The following is a 16,752-nucleotide window of genomic DNA, read 5'->3' on the forward strand; positions in this document are numbered from 1 at the left end:
TATAAAATCCCTTATTAAATCAAAAGTAAAATTCATCAAAATTTATTATTTCTCTTAAATTTCAATTAATAATAAAGAAGGTCATAAAAAAGTGTATTAGAAAATATATTATTAATATTTCTTTAAGTTTAATTATCTTTTTAGTTCTAATTTTATAAATTGTCTTTCTTATTTTTTTTCTCATGGATTTGATCTAATTATGTCGGGTGAAATATTTAACAATTTTGTTGATTAATTTTTTTTTTTGGATTTTGATTAACTACTCTCCTTCCAACAATTACATTTTTTTCACTTATAATGATCAAATTTGATATATTATTTAAACAAATTAAATCTATTACCGCTTAAACTAATAATTTATTGATTGATTTAATTATTTTAATCGTGTAATATTAATTTCTTTGTTAGCTTAAAATATAAATATTTAATGGGCGTGTTGACGTAGGCATGCCATAGAATATCGTGCTAGTATGAATGTGCCGCTAGGACGTGTAATATAATGTCTCATTGATATTGTTGTTAAATATATTAGATATTAATAGATAAATAAAAATAAAACAATTGAAATAATAAAGGAATAATTTGTGGAAATAAAAATCAGAAATTCATAATACAAAATTAAAAAATAGATAAACTAAAAATATAATAAAACCTAAATTTTAACTAATATAAGCTCTAATACGGCTAAAGACTATAACCATATAGTGTGGAAATTGTTAATTAGCTCTTCTTCAGTTCTGTAATCAACTCGATCCTTAAAATATTTTTTGCTTTACTCAAGTAGTCAATTTGGTGCAATTCATTGCTGTTAATGTTTACAATCATAAATACTAGCTTATCTGGAACAATATTTCCAATATAAAGTTACAATCAAGGAATTAATGGGATAAAACTCTAGATCATGAATTCATTTAAGCCCAAAGTGGTAGGCGTCAAAGCTATCATTTGTAGAACCCACAAAAATAAATTTTTTTAAAAAAACTTAATGAATCAATTGATCAAACATTAGAGATGCTCATTGCTCTCAAGACTAGTAGTATACTGCATTGTGGCTCGAACTCCAAAAATCCCAAATGGGAAATGACGAAGAGCTTCAGAAGACTAGTGCAGACGAAGGGCTCAATTATGGCTAGTTCTTTATTCAGATACTACATTTTTATCTTTCTTGTTCGGATGGTATTGAGTGTGTCTAAACTATTGGTTAAAAAAATAATAAATAATTAATTATTATATGAATTATAAAAGAATATATAAAATAGTATAATTTTTTTATTTTCAATAAAAATAAAAATAACATCTTCTTTTTTATAACTCACATTTCTATCATTAAATCATCACTTTAAGAAATAAAAAATCATAAAATAATTAACAAAATCTATTTACAGTAATATAAAATTAATAATAAAAAATAGTAATATATATATATATATATAATAATGTTATTAATTAATTTTATTTCATTATTCAATCACAATTTATCATATATAATAATTTAAAAAAAATTATACGAATGATATTTTTTTAGCTGATTGACAATGTTAAAAAATTTGTATTGCCAATACATGGTTAATAAAATCAATTTAATTCATAACTATTATTTTATAGTTGTATAAGTCTATTTGGAAAAAAAATTCTATAAATATTTGTAGGAAAAAATAAAAAATGAAACAAGCTTGTGTCGCATGAAAAAAATAATTTTAACTTTATAAAAAAATTTATTTATTTTTATTTTTCTATAAATATCTATAGTCTGAAACTTATCCAACCAGCCCTGTTTGTTTAAAAAAATTTCAGCAAAAAAAAAGAACCTTTACTTTTATTAATCTATAACTATTAATAAAGCCAGTCATTTCATCTAGTGTACATATTTTTTATTCTTAATTTATCTTTTTTAACTACTTCTAAAAATCGCTCACAATCATAAGCAGTTGCGGTCTAATATTTCATTCGTCCCTAATTATAAAATACTTTTTAAAAATTTATTTTTCTCTTTTTATCAGATATTTTTTTTAATTTTTAGATATATTAGTTATTTTTTCTCTACATATTTTTAATTAATTATTCATTTTCCAAACATTAATAATAAATTATTAAATACATAGAGAGATAAAAATAATAATTTTAAAATGATAGTATAATTAGTAGAAAAATTTAATGTAATTAACTAAATTAATTCTTTTATTAAAAGCATGAATTAGTTAAAAAAATCATAATTAAAAACAAAAGGAATAACTTTTTAACATGACAATCATGACAATTATATTTAACTAAAAAAAAAGGACAGATAAAACGCATGACACAGAATGCACAAGACATGGAGTACCTAATTTTCAACTAGTTAAAATAAAAGAAACTAAACTCTTTTCAAATACAACTTTATTTACAGTAGTAACTTTTGCATTTTACTCTTTCTTTCTTTCTGCCATTTATTATACCAACGTATAAACATCTCTTTCTCTCTCTCTCTCTCTGGTGTGCCTTTGCAGTAGTACTTTGTTCGCTACTTCGCTTCTACACTCCACTCCATTCTCGGGTTTGTGCACCAAAATCATTCCTTTTTCTGTTTTAATTAATTAAATTCATGCTTCTGCTTCTTGCTTTGATGCTGCCTCTTTTGCGTTTCTAGTGGTTTTCGTTTCTCTACTCTGTCTTGTTGAATTCACTGAAAATTTCTCCAGTTAGGGATTTGCACTTGTGCTTAAACTTTGAATTTCTTCGTATATTCGTGATATCCCTCATTATATGTGAAATGCGCGTTTTTTATGCCCTTCTCAATTGGGTTGAAAAAAACTTGTGGTACCCCTTTTTCTTTACTGCTTTCCCAGTTTATGTTTTTTAATTAAGAAAAGAAAGTAAAAAAGAAACAAGAGAAAAAAAAAGTTAAATTCATTTTCTCTTTACTTCAATATTTCAAATAATTCTCTCTTTGGTCGCCTTTTTCTGCCCAATCAAATATAGTAAATTGAGGTGTTAGTCTGTGTTTTGTGTCACAATCACTCAGTCTCATTATAACATACTTTATGTTGTGCACTGATTCACCGTGCTCTCCATTTTCCTTTTCCATACAATCCTTTAAATTTCAACAAATACAATGTCAAAAAATGAATCAGGCCTTGGAATGACTATGACAGTAATGGAAAAAGGCATAAAAATAATAATTAAAATGATCGAGAATGCTAAATAGTTCACCGTAGACACTATGAAGTTAAGACCCAATTTTCAGCAATAACAATCTAAAACAACAGACACTAAATAGACTTAATGTGGTTGAAGTGATAAACTTGATGTAGCTTAAGCCTTAAATACAGACAGGCTAAGTTAATAATTAATTGCCAGAGATGTTTCTTTTTGTGACCATAGACCAGACTTATTTCATTTTAGACGAGATAAATTTTTGCCTTTGTGAATGTTATACGACTTGATGTAGGTGGTATGTTCTTCTCTTTTGTTAATGGCTCGGGAAAAAGAAAATCTTATAATCATTTCGTGTGTGCTGTTTTCTTATAAATGGTGATTGAGGCTGCAGTGGTGTTAGGCATGATGGCTATTTTCATGCAACATTTTGTAATGTTCTTTTTTGTTTTTATAGAAGTGCAGGAACAATGTCTGAGAAAATCACAGCTGAAAAACTTTTAAACACCCTTGTGGAAACACTTACTGAAAAGCAAAAATCTGGATTATTTTTTGAAGAAGACAAGTCAAGCTCAGTGAGCTCCCAATTCAATAGACTATTTGGACGCCAGAAACCTGTGCACCATATTTTAGGGGGTGGAAAATGTATGGTAGTTCTAGATAATTTCCTGTAAAATCTATCATATTGACCTTGACTTCTAAACCTTTTTTGGGGTTTCCATTGAATGATGCAGCTGCTGATGTCTTGTTATGGAGGAACAAGAAGATCTCTGCTAGCGTTTTATCCGCAGCAACAGCTATATGGGTGCTTTTTGAATGGCTTAATTATAATTTCCTAACTATTTTATTCTTTGTTGTGGCTCTTGGTATGCTTGGACAGTTTCTTTGGACAAATGCATCCGGCTTGTTTAGCAGGTTATCCAAGCATCTTCTCTTCTTTTGATGTCTTACTTTATGTAAATATATTATGCTACTTTACAACTTAAACATGCTTTGTTCTCTGTTGGCTGACAGGAAGCCATCTAAAGTTCCCCGTTTTGTCCTCCCAGATGGTATCTTCGTGAATATTGCAACTGCAGTTGGTGCTGAGGTTAACCGTGGTTTGAGGTTTCTCCAAGATGTTTCATGTGGAGGAAACCTAAAACAATTTCTTATTGTATGTTTACTCTTATGTTTGCTTCCACTGTAATTGTTATTTACGATCCACGTTCATGCTTATAAGTTAGAATGTAGTTTCCAGGTTAAACCATTCTTCAGTTTCTGACACCAGTATTTGTTATAGTACTTGTTATTCAATCAATTTCATTTATTTTTGTTTGCTACAACATCTTCTGTTTGTGACATGTTATTGACATATCTCATCAAAATTGTCAACTGCTTTTTCTCTTCGTCGAATTTCTATTTTGTGCTCATTTAGACAGGGATAAGTTTTTTGAGATCGTGGGAACTTGCCAAGCCAACTACACCTTATGTGACATTATCTTCTAAGAGTCATTTGATCTTAAGTTGTTTGTTATTGTGTGGTTTCCTGATTTTATTACTTTGTTGTTGCTAAAGATTTTAATTAGTGAGCAAAAAACACAAGGAGTTGGCACCCAGGAAGGGTGTGGGTAGGTTGGGGGTGGGGGAGACTGACATCCAGCATATAATTGAATTGGGGGAACAAGGATTTTAAATTATAAGTCTCAAGGGTCAATATAGGTTGTTTTACATGACTTGGAGTTGTATTATATGACAAATAGTCAATGTGGGTGGGTTGCATTTGGTATCTTTAAATGCACAACCATGATAATGCACTTTCTACTTTGCCATCGGTTATTTTATCTTATATATGATAAATTATATTTACTTTCATATTTTGTTGCAAAGGAAAAATATATGCTTTTTTTGTGGAATTTGTGATAATGGCTATAACATCCCCAGGTTATAGTAAGCTTATGGGCTGGTGCTGTGATTGGGAGTTGGTGCAATTTTTTGACTGTCATGTATATTGGTGAGAGACCTGCTTTCTTTTCATCTGTCGATATAGATTAGAATGTGTTGACCAGAGTGTCTGCTTACTTGAATTATTAAGTCAGACAAAGTTTGAAAAATATAATTCAAAATTTCAACTAATCCTACAAATATCCGCTCAGAGAAATGTGAATTATTGAAATTATGGAAATTGTATTATATTAGCATTTGGTAAAGCCAACCTTATGTTGTGCTTGTATGATGGATATGAAGGATGATTAAAACAACATATTAACTTTCAAAAGCTTGTTATTTGTCTGTCTATGCCATAACTGTGTAGCATAGGAAATGATTTGAAAGATGTTAAATTCCTGTTAAGATGCTGGAGTGAGGAGTTTGGATGGTGTAACACAATCCACGCACACAAATGTATGCCTTGTTAAGTGTTTTCTGATAATATGCCTCCTCAATTTTGAAATCAAATATTAGTGTATGTTGATCTATATTATTTTGTGGGATAGTGGATCTTTTTCTTCTTGAAGTTCAAATGGATGATATAGTACCGTTAGAAGTTCAACAATGATGTTTTTCCTTCTAGTTTGATTTTTCAGGTCATACCTGATTTGCTAAATTTCTATTATGTTATGTCTAAGGTTTTGTTGCTGCACATACACTCCCAGTTCTCTATGAAAGGTATGAGGATCAAGTTGACAACTTTGTGTACAAGGTCTTTGATCAGTTGCAAAATCAGTATCAGAAGCTGGACACTGGTTTGCTCAGCAAAATCCCCAAGGGAAAGCTCAAAGGAAAGAAGTATGAATAGATTCTTCCTTACGTAAATGGTTTGATTTTCAATATCCCTTTCTCTAACTTGTGATGGAATTGGGAAAGGCTGAAGGATGTAATGTAAATAGGGAACAATTCTATGTAGGGGTCTTTAGAATTTGTTGTGTCTCATTATTTGACTGGGATCAAGGCTTCATTGATGACTGTTGCAAACTTGTGAAGCCACTTACAAGGCGTTTGATACTACCCGTTTAAAACCCTAATACATAAAAAGAGTAATGTAGGGGATGCGAGGAGAGGAGAGAGATTTTAAGAAAGGGAAAGTATTTTATTTGATTCACAAGGGGTCGGGGAAATAAATAAAACGACTATTATTCGTTTAAAAAGATCAAATAAAGCTATTAAGGATAATTTAGTTTTTTTTTATTAATTCGTGGAAAAGTTTTTCTCCGCCAAATCCCGTTTAATTTTGGAGAGAACCCAAAACTGTCTTTTTATTTTAGTTTGTATACTTTTGATTATGATTTTAAAAAATTATTATTATTTTTAAGTTGTTTTTCTGATTTCAAGAATTTATAAAGGTAGTGAAACAAGTTTTTTTTATACCATTTTTTTTGTATATTTTGAAAATAAAAAGTAAAGTAAAATTAATGTTATTTTTGTAATCATTCATAAAATAATATAGATAATATGAATAGCAAACTAAAACCTACCTTAATAGTTTTTTTGTCAATCTGGTCATGCTATTTTTAATTTTCTCAATTGAATCCTTGATTAGTTATAATATGATGAAACTTGAACAGGATCATTGAGTTGATTATGAGACTAGGTTATAGCCCAATTGATCGAGCATACTTGTATATATGTCCACTTCATTTTAATGGTTCTGTTATTTTGAATTCGCCCACACAAGCTCATCATCCTCCGGATTGCTTAACTTGTAAATTAGCTTTATTTTTTGAAGAACTTATCTATACTTATATAAATTAAAACTATTAAAAAATTAATCATTTATTAATTTTTTTAATGTTTATTTCAAATGAAACAAATACAAATTAAATAGTTTTTTTTCAAATCTTTACATCCTAATATACCTGAACATAATATTTAATCATATATCTATATTTTTTATATTTATAATATTTATCATTTACTCCTATATCATAAAATAAACATATAACTTGGTCACATAATATAAAATTATAAATACATGAAAATAATGGAAATAATTATAGTTTTTCTGATTTTCATTTTTAAATAATTGCACACTCTTCTCACTTTCAATTTTAAATTATTTTAATATTAAATTTAATTTATGTTAAGTTAATTTAAAAATATAAAATATTATTTAATATTTATCATTTACATAAATTTGAAATATATAAAATTTTATGGTTTAATTATTATTATTCAAATTGTTTCAATTACAAGTCTTCTAAATATATATACTCGTTTAAATACAAATTTATACCAAATTTAAAAAAATTGTGCAAATTACTTGTATTGTTAACAAGGTTAGAAATGAATCCAGCTTATTCAAGAAGTTAGATTCAGGTCGTCTTGATAAAAAATGACTCAATTCAAAGTCAGATTCAAGTTTAATATAAACTTTTGGTTTCCTATGATACATTCCAAACTTAATAAGAGAAAGAGAAATATAAACCTGCTCTACTGTAAGTAAAAATAACTAATTTAACATTAATTAAGAATGTTAGTTGATATTATTTAATTTTATTAATCTGTAAAAAAATAAGATTATTTCCAAGATATCCTTAATTGAAACTTGTTATAAAAAATAATTATTAAAAATAAAATTAGAATTAAATGAAAAATATTTAAAATGATAGCATTAAATAATAAAAAATAGTTAGATTTATTTAAGTTCAACATATAAGATCACTTTTGAGATATGATGCATGTACAACAATTTATACAATATCATTTTATGTGTCTATCTTTCTCTATCATATCATTTATTATATTTTAAAATTTTATCTTTTCTCTCACTTTTCTTCCTTTCTATCTCTTTGTTTTAAAATTTGTTGTATATGTGAAAAAATAATAAATATTAACAATGTATTTAGAGGACAGAAATGTCCACTACTACTCATAAAAAATAAAATTAAAATATATGCACCTAATCCAATCACTTTAAGCCACAAATATGTGATGTATTTGAGTAGTCACGAGGGAGAAATGAATGATGAAGCACACGTGTTTGAAAAGTCCCTTTTCCTCTCAAATGAGCATGTTTGGCCAAAATCTATGTTGTAAAGGTTTTTACCCTTTGGCATTTACATTCACCTTTTCTTTCGGGGGCTGTTTTTGGCATCTCCATGTCATCCAAGTGCATGTGACAGTGAAGCTCAAGCGTGTGTGCAGCACTTAACTCCACATGTTGAATGCATTTTGCAACATGAAGCCATGAGCTTGCCTCAAGTTTTGTCCACCATGGAAATTTGTATGGTCAGAAGCTTCACCACCTCAGCCATTGCCTCCTTTGCACTCATAAAGAACGTTGAATTCTAACAAGAAAACAAAATCAAAAGTGCCTCGTTGGTAGTAGAGAAAGAACAAAGAAGGCAAACTTATCTTTCAGACAATCTCTAAGAGAAATGCTATTCTCACCCAATTTTTTCAGGAATTTTGGAGAGAAACAAAAAAAAAGATACAAAATTATAAAACAATACAAAAAACAATTAGCAGGCACCCTTCAGTTGAAAGAAAGAAAAATGAGAGAAACATAGATATAACCGGTAATATTACGTAATAGGAAGAGAGATAAATAAAATGAACAATGGAATGGAAAGAGATAAGAAAATAAATAAATTATAAAAAAGTGTTATTATGTGTTGTAAAGGGTAGAATTATCCAATTCGGATTTCGGAATATATTAAAAGCTAGCCACCCTATATTTTATCTTTTCTTTTCTTTTATTTTTAAAATACAAATTTCTAATGTATATATAAATGTGAAGACTCATGAGCTCATTGAGTCAACAACAACCTAGGTCACAACCGAGGCAGTCTTTTATTTTATAGTATAATTCATTCTGTCATATATCTGTGTAGCAATGGTGGTCTTTCTTTGCAAGGAAGAATATGGTGTGCTCTTGGGCAATGACTGGGCTGCAACTCATGAATTTGGCCACAACTTTTGTATCTCAAATGAAGGTGACGATGACGATGATGATAATGGCGTCATTGATGTGGCCCCAGCGGCATAGAAGAATTTCGCAAAACATGCATAAATGAGGAGGATGAGGAGGGATATAGTAGTAGTCAGTGTAAGCTTCATTCTGTGGTCTTGCTTAGTAATTACATTACATTTGTGTTTACTCTTGGAATAGGTTCTAGTGTTATGCTTAATTACGGTCACTATAAATTTGAGACATAATACATGTTTTATTAGTAATTATGGCTTAATTCCACTCTCTCTCTCTCTCTCTCTCTCTCTCTCTCTCTCTCTCTCTCTCGGACCCAGTAATTTTCTTGTCGATCGTCTTTGACTCTATTATCTGATCATAGTTTTTTATATATAATAATTTGATGGCAATTGGCAATGTACTTGTAATGGGGTGCAGGCAAATTTGATAAATTTGACATGACCCAATTGTAAAAGGTTTCCTTTAATAAACTTATTATGATGATCTATACAAGAGTTTGCTATGTGTACCTTCCAGTTCATTTTTTCCTTGGCAGAATCATGGTTCAGGGAACACATAAATCAAGCTTATATATATGCAAAGAAGAAATTAAATTAGTGAGTTGAGTTTATGACAATTTCTTAACCATCTTGTTTCCTAATGAGGGAAGCCAATGATCCCCATTCACCTTTTAATTTAATTAACTACAAAGGAAAATCCTATCAGAAAGAAGCTAGCTAGCTGAGCAATTTTTACACTTTGCATGGCAATTTTACATAAAATAATTCAAATGTGTTTGATCTATCTTGAGATTCAGAGTATTCTCATCATATATGCCTTTTCTTATCAGATAATTAATTCATTGTTTTCTGGATTTTCTCCTCATCAGCGCATTACACCAAGCTATATGTATTGCTTGAAAAAGTCAAAGAGACATTATAGATATTATTTGACGTTATAGAAAGCTTCCGTACGTTTCAGAAAAGGATATATATATATATATATATATCAGAAGCAAAAGTGTCCACCGTCCACCAAAACAACAAAGTAACCAAGTTGCGGTTGTAGTAACAGTAAATGTAACAATAGAGCATTCTATTATTACATTAGTACAAATGTACAACTATAGTATAAAAGAGGCAGTCTATAGTATTAATATACAACTATAGACAAAAAATAAAATCAGACGAAGTGGTATCATGGGAGAGCCTTTTCATGTTTGTTCGTTCCTTAAAAATACATAGCACTATTTCAATCTGTTTCTAAATTTATTAATATACTTATATATCATGATTTCCAACCTCTCTTATAAAAGCTATCTGCCTTAATTTCTTCATTCACTTTGGAATTGAGTCCACATAATTCTTCAACAAATATCTGCTCACAATAAATTGGATTAATATGAATAGTAATTGTACGTCTTTCCTGTTTTACCAGCTTCTTCTCTGACTGTGAAACCAAACCAAATTTGTCCATAACAACAACCTTTTCAGGAACATCATCTTCCATTTGCTTATCTATAAGCAATGGCCTAGGTCATGCTCATGGTAGATGGAAAGAAAATCTAAAGATATATATAAGTATAATTTTTAGCCTTTTATTTAGATGTGGTGTATCCGGATGATAAAATTAAGAAAATAGTGCTCAATTGTTTAGAAACCCTGTTCAATTTTTCACCTTTTAATTACAATCTTGTGCATTGCACAACTAAATTACTAGTTAATTTTACATAATTTTTTCAAAAAAATTTACTTAGTGTTGTTTATTTTATCAATATATTTTTTGTTGAGTGATGCAGTTAGTTTTAAATAAATCTAAACTTTTTTAAAAAAAATTTGTCAAACAGTTTTAACTTAAAAGAAATTTTAAAACAAAAAAGATAAAAAATTTCATACAACTTTTACTTTATTTTTAAACCTTAATATGAATTAAAAAAATGGATCAAACATAACGTCATAACCTTGATATTAGTTAAGATTTTGTTGATTTTAATTTAAAAGCTTTCACTTTTTTTTAATCTAACAGAGTCCAACCATTATTATTTTTTTATTAAATAATCCAACCATTATTTTAATGATAGCAAATAAACTATCAATAAATGATATAAGCTTCGTTATGCTAGTAGTAATGTAATTAAATATACACCACATGCATTTAAAATGGATTTCTAATATTCAGTGATAATTTGTAAAATCTTTGAATTGAAGTTAAAAGTATAAAAGAATATATCATATGTTAGAGTGAAATGCACCACTTCATAAAAGGAAAATATTAAGAATGAACGTGAAAGAATAAAGAAAGTGAAAGCCTAAAGAAATAGATAATTTTACATTTATATATAGAGAAGGATAGTCTTGTTTGTTATTGAGTGCTCTAAGGAGACTAATTAAGAAATGAATAAATAGAAACTTTTTATTAAAAACTACATTTGAAATTATGGTAAAAGATAATTTATAACACTTCTCAGAAAAAAAAATGTTTTTTTAACTATTGTTAAAATTTTCCAATTTAATTATCCATGTGAAAGGAAAATTTAGATTATGTGATAAGTGTCAAGGAATCTAGCTCAGTTAATTGAGCAAAGATGTGTAAATTGTTGTAAACTCCCTCACACTACTGTCTTCGATTTCTACAAACCAAAAAAAAAAATTGTGATAAGTTATGTTGGGAGTTATTTCTTTTACACTATGTGACACGGATTAGAAGAATAACCATGACAAATACGCATGTCATGACAAACATGACAAGCCATGTTAAGCAAGAAGTCTTAGAACTCTCCGAGTAGATTGCCGTTGCTCGCACATTGGCACGACCGGTGCTTGCCAAGCTATGTTCAATAGCCTTCTCTGTAGAATCAAGTATCTGCAAAGCAAGCCACCCACAACCAATTCATATAACCGTTTAGCAGTAAGAGAAACACGATTGAATGAAAATATGAGATTCGAGACCTTTTCAGTATTTTGCAGGGACTGGCTCATCGTGAGACTACTCTCTTTGAGTTGTTTTGCCAAAACCACCATTTCATCAGTCAAATCTTCTTGAAGCTTTCTAAATTAAAAATTGAATAAAACAGAAAAACTATGAAAACACAAGTGATGCACAATAAATGCAGAGTATCTAGAGAGCACAGTAAATGACTATATAAACTTTTGATCTAATACATTAGCACACATGATTTAATGGAAATTATTGGTATCATAATGATAATGATTCAGAAACATTCTCAGGACTAGTCAATGAAGACGATATAAACTCTCAAATATATATAATCCTAATCCTATTAAGCTAGTAACATATGGTAACTGGTAAGTTACTAACAATGTATCAGCGATTGACCTTAATATATCGGTGCTTGTCCTGAAGAAAAATATACTTTGTTGTTCTAGACAAATTGACATATGAACATAAGGTTTGTAGCTTGTAGGTTATGGACGCTCCACAAAAGCAGTACAGAGTCTATTGATCCACCATTACATAAACTTCAAATAACAACTCAAATAAACAGTACCTGTGCTTTTCAATGTGTGCATGTGCTGTAGCATCCAGTTTAATAGGTGATGTGTGGTCAGTCTCAGCAGGCTCATGCGCTCTATCTTCTGTACTTGAGGCAGGTCTGTCCAATGAATCAGATGAGCAACAGTAAAACAGCCTACAAAATACACATAGTAGTAAGAAAGGCTAACTTTAGCTTACACAGGCCTTCTTCTCAATCCAGAAGAAAGGAGTATCTGCTTTTTTTCCTCAATTTCAGAATGTTTTTCTTTAACAAAATTCCTTTCGAAGTCCTTCTCGGGTACTTGTGTGTCAATCTGGGTTAAAAAATTGTGGTTAAATGATTGTGCTTATTAGGCCAAAACTAAAAATACATAAAATAAAAAAACCAAAAAGGAGCTTACTTTCATGATGCATTCCATATTTCCAACAAAGTCAACAAAATAAAGCCATCAAATGTAACACTTTTCACATGCTACAGTGAACATATTATAAACCACTAGCTGAGAGTTTGGACAGTTTGCATGATGTCTTGGGTTAATATCTTACTGTCATTGTATAACAAAAATATAGTGAATGTAATATGATTTTCTCCATTGTGTAATAAATCCTAAAAGTTTGGTTAATTAGGTGGGAAAAAGAGGATGGAGTTAAAAAATTAAAATGATTTTTAACAAAAGTTAAGATCCAAAGTGAAAATGTGTTAAGAACCCACAAGCAGCAGAGCTGAGAAATAGAGGAAACGAGTAACAAATACACACCACATGATTAACCAATTTGGAAGCAATGGCTTCAATCTTCTCTGAATAATCATTCAACATAGCCTTTGAAATCCTGCATAACCAGAGCAGAGCATTTATACACACAAATGAATGCACTTATGTAGTTTCAACTATAATTCCATGACACCTATGTGTATCAGATGGTAATAGGTAAATAAAGAGACGCACAATACCTGGGTAAGCCTTCCAGTGTCCTTTCTTCAGCCAATTGTTCTAATTGTTCACGCAAAGTAGCAACATACTACAAAATCCAAAAATCAACAAATGATTAAGTGTGTGTTTTTCCAGAGTTAACAGATGACTAAATTAATAAAACATATTTCAATAAAATTAGAAAAGGTTCATCTTCAGACTTACATGCACAAGTTTTGCTTGATTTTGCTGTTGAGGAGCAGCTGCAAGCAACCTCCTCAAGTTTACTTCTGTTTTACTGATTCCCATACCTACACTGTTCAGTAATTATACAAATTATCTATAAATCAAACTTCATCAAGCAAAGAAATAGACGTATTTGTATATCAAACTGAAAAAATAATAATCAGAAAAGCTTATCCGATCAAACTACCCCAGATTATAAACACAATCAAACACCCTAAATATCAATCAAACTATTTCAACCAGTTTAAAGTTGAAAAAATTACCAGAATTCAGCAATTACAAAAAATACCATACCAGAATCATGGCCAATTTTAATCGAAAACTGAGGACCTACAACATACTTTTTTTACCGGCAATAATAATAACAATTAAGTTCCAATTCAGAACGTGAAAAACAGTTTAGATATTGTTCTCGACTAAATTTACCAGTGAATATCTTGGCATTCTATTTCCTATCCATGTAGATGTTTCCGAAGTGAAAAATTGCAAATTCCAACACTATACTATAGAGTAAATGCTAACATATATCAAACGGAGTTTCCAGAACCGTTTCTAAAACTTCAACCCCTTACAGTGGAGAAAGAAAAGTGTTTTAATTACCTGAAGAGAAGAAATCAGAGGTAGAAACAGATCGTGTCTCCGGCGTCGAACGGTGGTTTCCGCCGCCGTTGCTTCAATGCTATTATGATGCCTCGTACATAACGGAGTGTGCTTCAGTTCAGATCCAAAATGAGAACGCAACCCGAATCCGAAAAACTGAACTGCTTCTTTCTATGGGCCTGGATTGATAGTAGGTGAATAACGCATTCAAGGCCCAATGTCTAGCACCGTTTTCCTTTCTTTTTTTTTTTATCACTTTTTTAGTTTTTTCTTTGGAAGACGTTTGCTAGGAAATAATTTTTTTTTTCTCGTGCATAGGTTTAAAAAAATTAATTTTTCATCTTTGGTATCAATTTTTAAAAAATAATATTTCTAAAAAAATATATTTTCTGAATTTTTTTTTAATTAGTTTCTCACTAAAACTTTTTGATGGAAGAGAAAAAAAATCTTACTTTCTCAAATAATTTTTTTTACTATCACAAAAATATCATCTTACTTTTTATTAAATTATTTAATATGATAAAAATATTACATAATTCTTTGATTCTTAATAAACTTATCTTAAAATTATAACGATCAATTAAACAAATTTTATTAATTTTCAATAAATATGATTTTCAGAATTCATGAAAAAAACTTTTCTCCTACCCATGGTCTCCTTAATGACACCACTCATTGTTTTTGAGAATTTAATTTAATTTTAAAAGTGATATTTTTAAAAAGATCAAAAGCAATGATTTTATATTTTGAGAGATGAAAAAAAATACATGATCAAAATCAAACTTTGCTTATTTTAATGAAAGCTAAAAATATATTTAACTCAATTATGAATAAAATTCCTACTTCTTAGTAGATCTTATCTCACGTTTGTTTCATGAACTTGTCCTTCCGTTGAATTTGAGTTTTACTTTAATCGCAATCGGACAACATTATTTGTGGTGGTTTTTCTACCATGGTCTTTATTAATAATTTAATATGCGCGTACACACCTTAGCGTGAATGTGGTGAGTAACACGAGAGTTCATATGATAAGAATGCTTGAAGGTTACATTCATCTTATTTTTATATTATACCATTATTCTTTACATTTTTTTTCCTTTCAAATATAAACATTTTAACAGGGTTAAAAAAATTTACTTGAGGATTCTGCTACACTAAAGACTAAAGTAAAGTTGGGTGATTTTGATTTGAGGGTAAAATGACTTTCGAGTTGGAACTTGGCCTTGGGCTGATACATTGATAAAACTCAATGTGTATTTAATTAAACTTATTTTTAAAAATATAATTTACTTTATTGATTTTTGAAAAATAAATAAGTATTTATATAAAATTTAAATGTGAAGAACATCAAGTAGATTAACTAGTTTGGAGTTATTTCAACTTAATTAGAAGTATCGAGTTTTAATCCTAAAAATATTATGGCAAAATTGTAAATTTGGTCCCTTAGTTTATTTCTAGTTTCAGATTTGGTTCCCATCAATCTAATTCACGAATTTCGTCCTCCTATTTTATAAAATCGTGCAATGTTGGTCTCCCATGTCATAATTGGATGGTGGCCGTTAACAAATGATGTTGACTATCATGTGTCATGTTCTTATTGGATGATGACCGTCAGATGTCATTTTCTGATTGGATGTTAATTCCGTGAAAGATGAAATGCATTATTGTTTTCATTGACCAATCAAAACATGACACGTGACAGTTATCATCCAATAAGAACGTGACACGTGACCGTCATCATCACTTGTTAACGGTCAATGTCCAATTATGGTCTGGGGATCAACAATGCACGATTTTAGAAAATAGGGAGACCAAATTCATAAATTAAATTACTGGGAGACCAAATCCGAAACTGAAGATAAACTAGGGAACCAAAAATATAATTTTATCAAATATTATTGCATTAAATAGTTGGAAGAATAATTTTGTAGTTCATAATACTTGTAGTTAGTTCAAACATAATTATATGAGGTGAAAGATACATATGATTCAGAAAGGAAAAAAAAAATTAAGTGCTAAGGATGAAAGGAGTGATTTGCATGTATGTATCCAAAAAAGGCCAAATAACATTGAATGTCGGCATTAAATTGGTATCTGATTTCGAAACATAAGTTGGTAATAGCTGAACTGGAGTGTGAATAGAGATTAAAACAATTCCTATCCCATTTGGTGCGGTGAAGAAGTTGGCTGGTTGCTTTGCTATGAACTATCTTTGTCATTTGGACCTCAAGGTTTCACCCCCGCTTTCTGTCTCACCAATTTTAGGTTATGCAACTTTACTAAATCTCCATTATCTCAAGTCTGAACATAAAATATTTAACATTGTGTATACTTTTTAATGAAGAAAATTTTGATTGTATCTTAATTTTATCCTTATTCTCTGGATCACTAATTATATTGATAGTGATTTGGTGTGATCATTAGTTTTATTAGTAGAGTATCTACAAAAATTATTAATTACAACAAATTATAAAAACAAATCAT

The 16,752-nt window shown here is 29.4% G+C and overlaps 2 protein-coding genes across 4 annotated transcripts; one reads left to right on the forward strand and one right to left on the reverse strand.

The window, feature by feature from the left end:
- The first annotated feature begins 2,419 nt into the window (after positions 1-2,419).
- On the forward strand, positions 2,420-6,134 carry LOC114383298 (reticulon-like protein B8). 2 transcript variants are annotated; one of them, XM_028342942.1, is made up of 6 exons: positions 2,420-2,533; positions 3,590-3,777; positions 3,867-4,047; positions 4,147-4,288; positions 5,056-5,125; positions 5,739-6,134. In XM_028342942.1, the coding sequence occupies exons 2-6, from the start codon at positions 3,603-3,605 to the stop codon at positions 5,906-5,908; spliced, it is 738 nt and encodes a 245-aa protein (XP_028198743.1). In that variant the 5' UTR covers positions 2,420-2,533; positions 3,590-3,602; the 3' UTR covers positions 5,909-6,134. The 2 variants fall into 2 exon arrangements, with proteins under 2 accessions (XP_028198743.1, XP_028198744.1); XM_028342943.1 differs by lacking the exon at positions 5,056-5,125.
- A 5,389-nt stretch (positions 6,135-11,523) lies between these two features.
- On the reverse strand, positions 11,524-14,421 carry LOC114383662. Of its 2 annotated transcripts, none has more exons than XM_028343386.1 (8): positions 14,269-14,416; positions 13,648-13,733; positions 13,464-13,531; positions 13,270-13,342; positions 12,710-12,825; positions 12,525-12,629; positions 11,965-12,064; positions 11,524-11,878 (listed from the first exon to the last, which is right to left on the reverse strand). In XM_028343386.1, exons 2-8 carry the CDS (start codon positions 13,729-13,731, stop codon positions 11,702-11,704), a joined length of 723 nt encoding a protein of 240 aa, XP_028199187.1. In that variant the 5' UTR covers positions 13,732-13,733; positions 14,269-14,416; the 3' UTR covers positions 11,524-11,701. The 2 variants fall into 2 exon arrangements, with proteins under 2 accessions (XP_028199187.1, XP_028199186.1); XM_028343385.1 differs by having other exon boundaries at positions 11,529-11,878; positions 13,648-13,738; positions 14,269-14,421.
- Positions 14,422-16,752: the final 2,331 nt, after the last annotated feature.

This window comes from Glycine soja, chromosome 14 (assembly GCF_004193775.1).
Source record: "Glycine soja cultivar W05 chromosome 14, ASM419377v2, whole genome shotgun sequence".
NCBI classification, from domain to species: domain Eukaryota; kingdom Viridiplantae; phylum Streptophyta; class Magnoliopsida; order Fabales; family Fabaceae; genus Glycine; species Glycine soja.

Coding starts and splice junctions, on each gene's coding strand:
- LOC114383662 (XM_028343386.1), bottom strand. CDS start 13,731: ATGGGAATCAGTAAAACAGAAGTAAACTTGAGGAGGTTGCTTGCAGCT. Junction 13,343..13,463: donor ACACTGGAAGGCTTACCCAG/GTATTGTGCGTC, acceptor CTGGTTATGCAG/GATTTCAAAGGCTATGTTGA. Junction 11,879..11,964: donor CCCTGCAAAATACTGAAAAG/GTCTCGAATCTC, acceptor CTTGCTTTGCAG/ATACTTGATTCTACAGAGAA.
- LOC114383298 (XM_028342942.1), top strand. CDS start 3,603: ATGTCTGAGAAAATCACAGCTGAAAAACTTTTAAACACCCTTGTGGAA. Junction 4,289..5,055: donor ACCTAAAACAATTTCTTATT/GTATGTTTACTC, acceptor TAACATCCCCAG/GTTATAGTAAGCTTATGGGC. Junction 5,126..5,738: donor TTTGACTGTCATGTATATTG/GTGAGAGACCTG, acceptor GTTATGTCTAAG/GTTTTGTTGCTGCACATACA.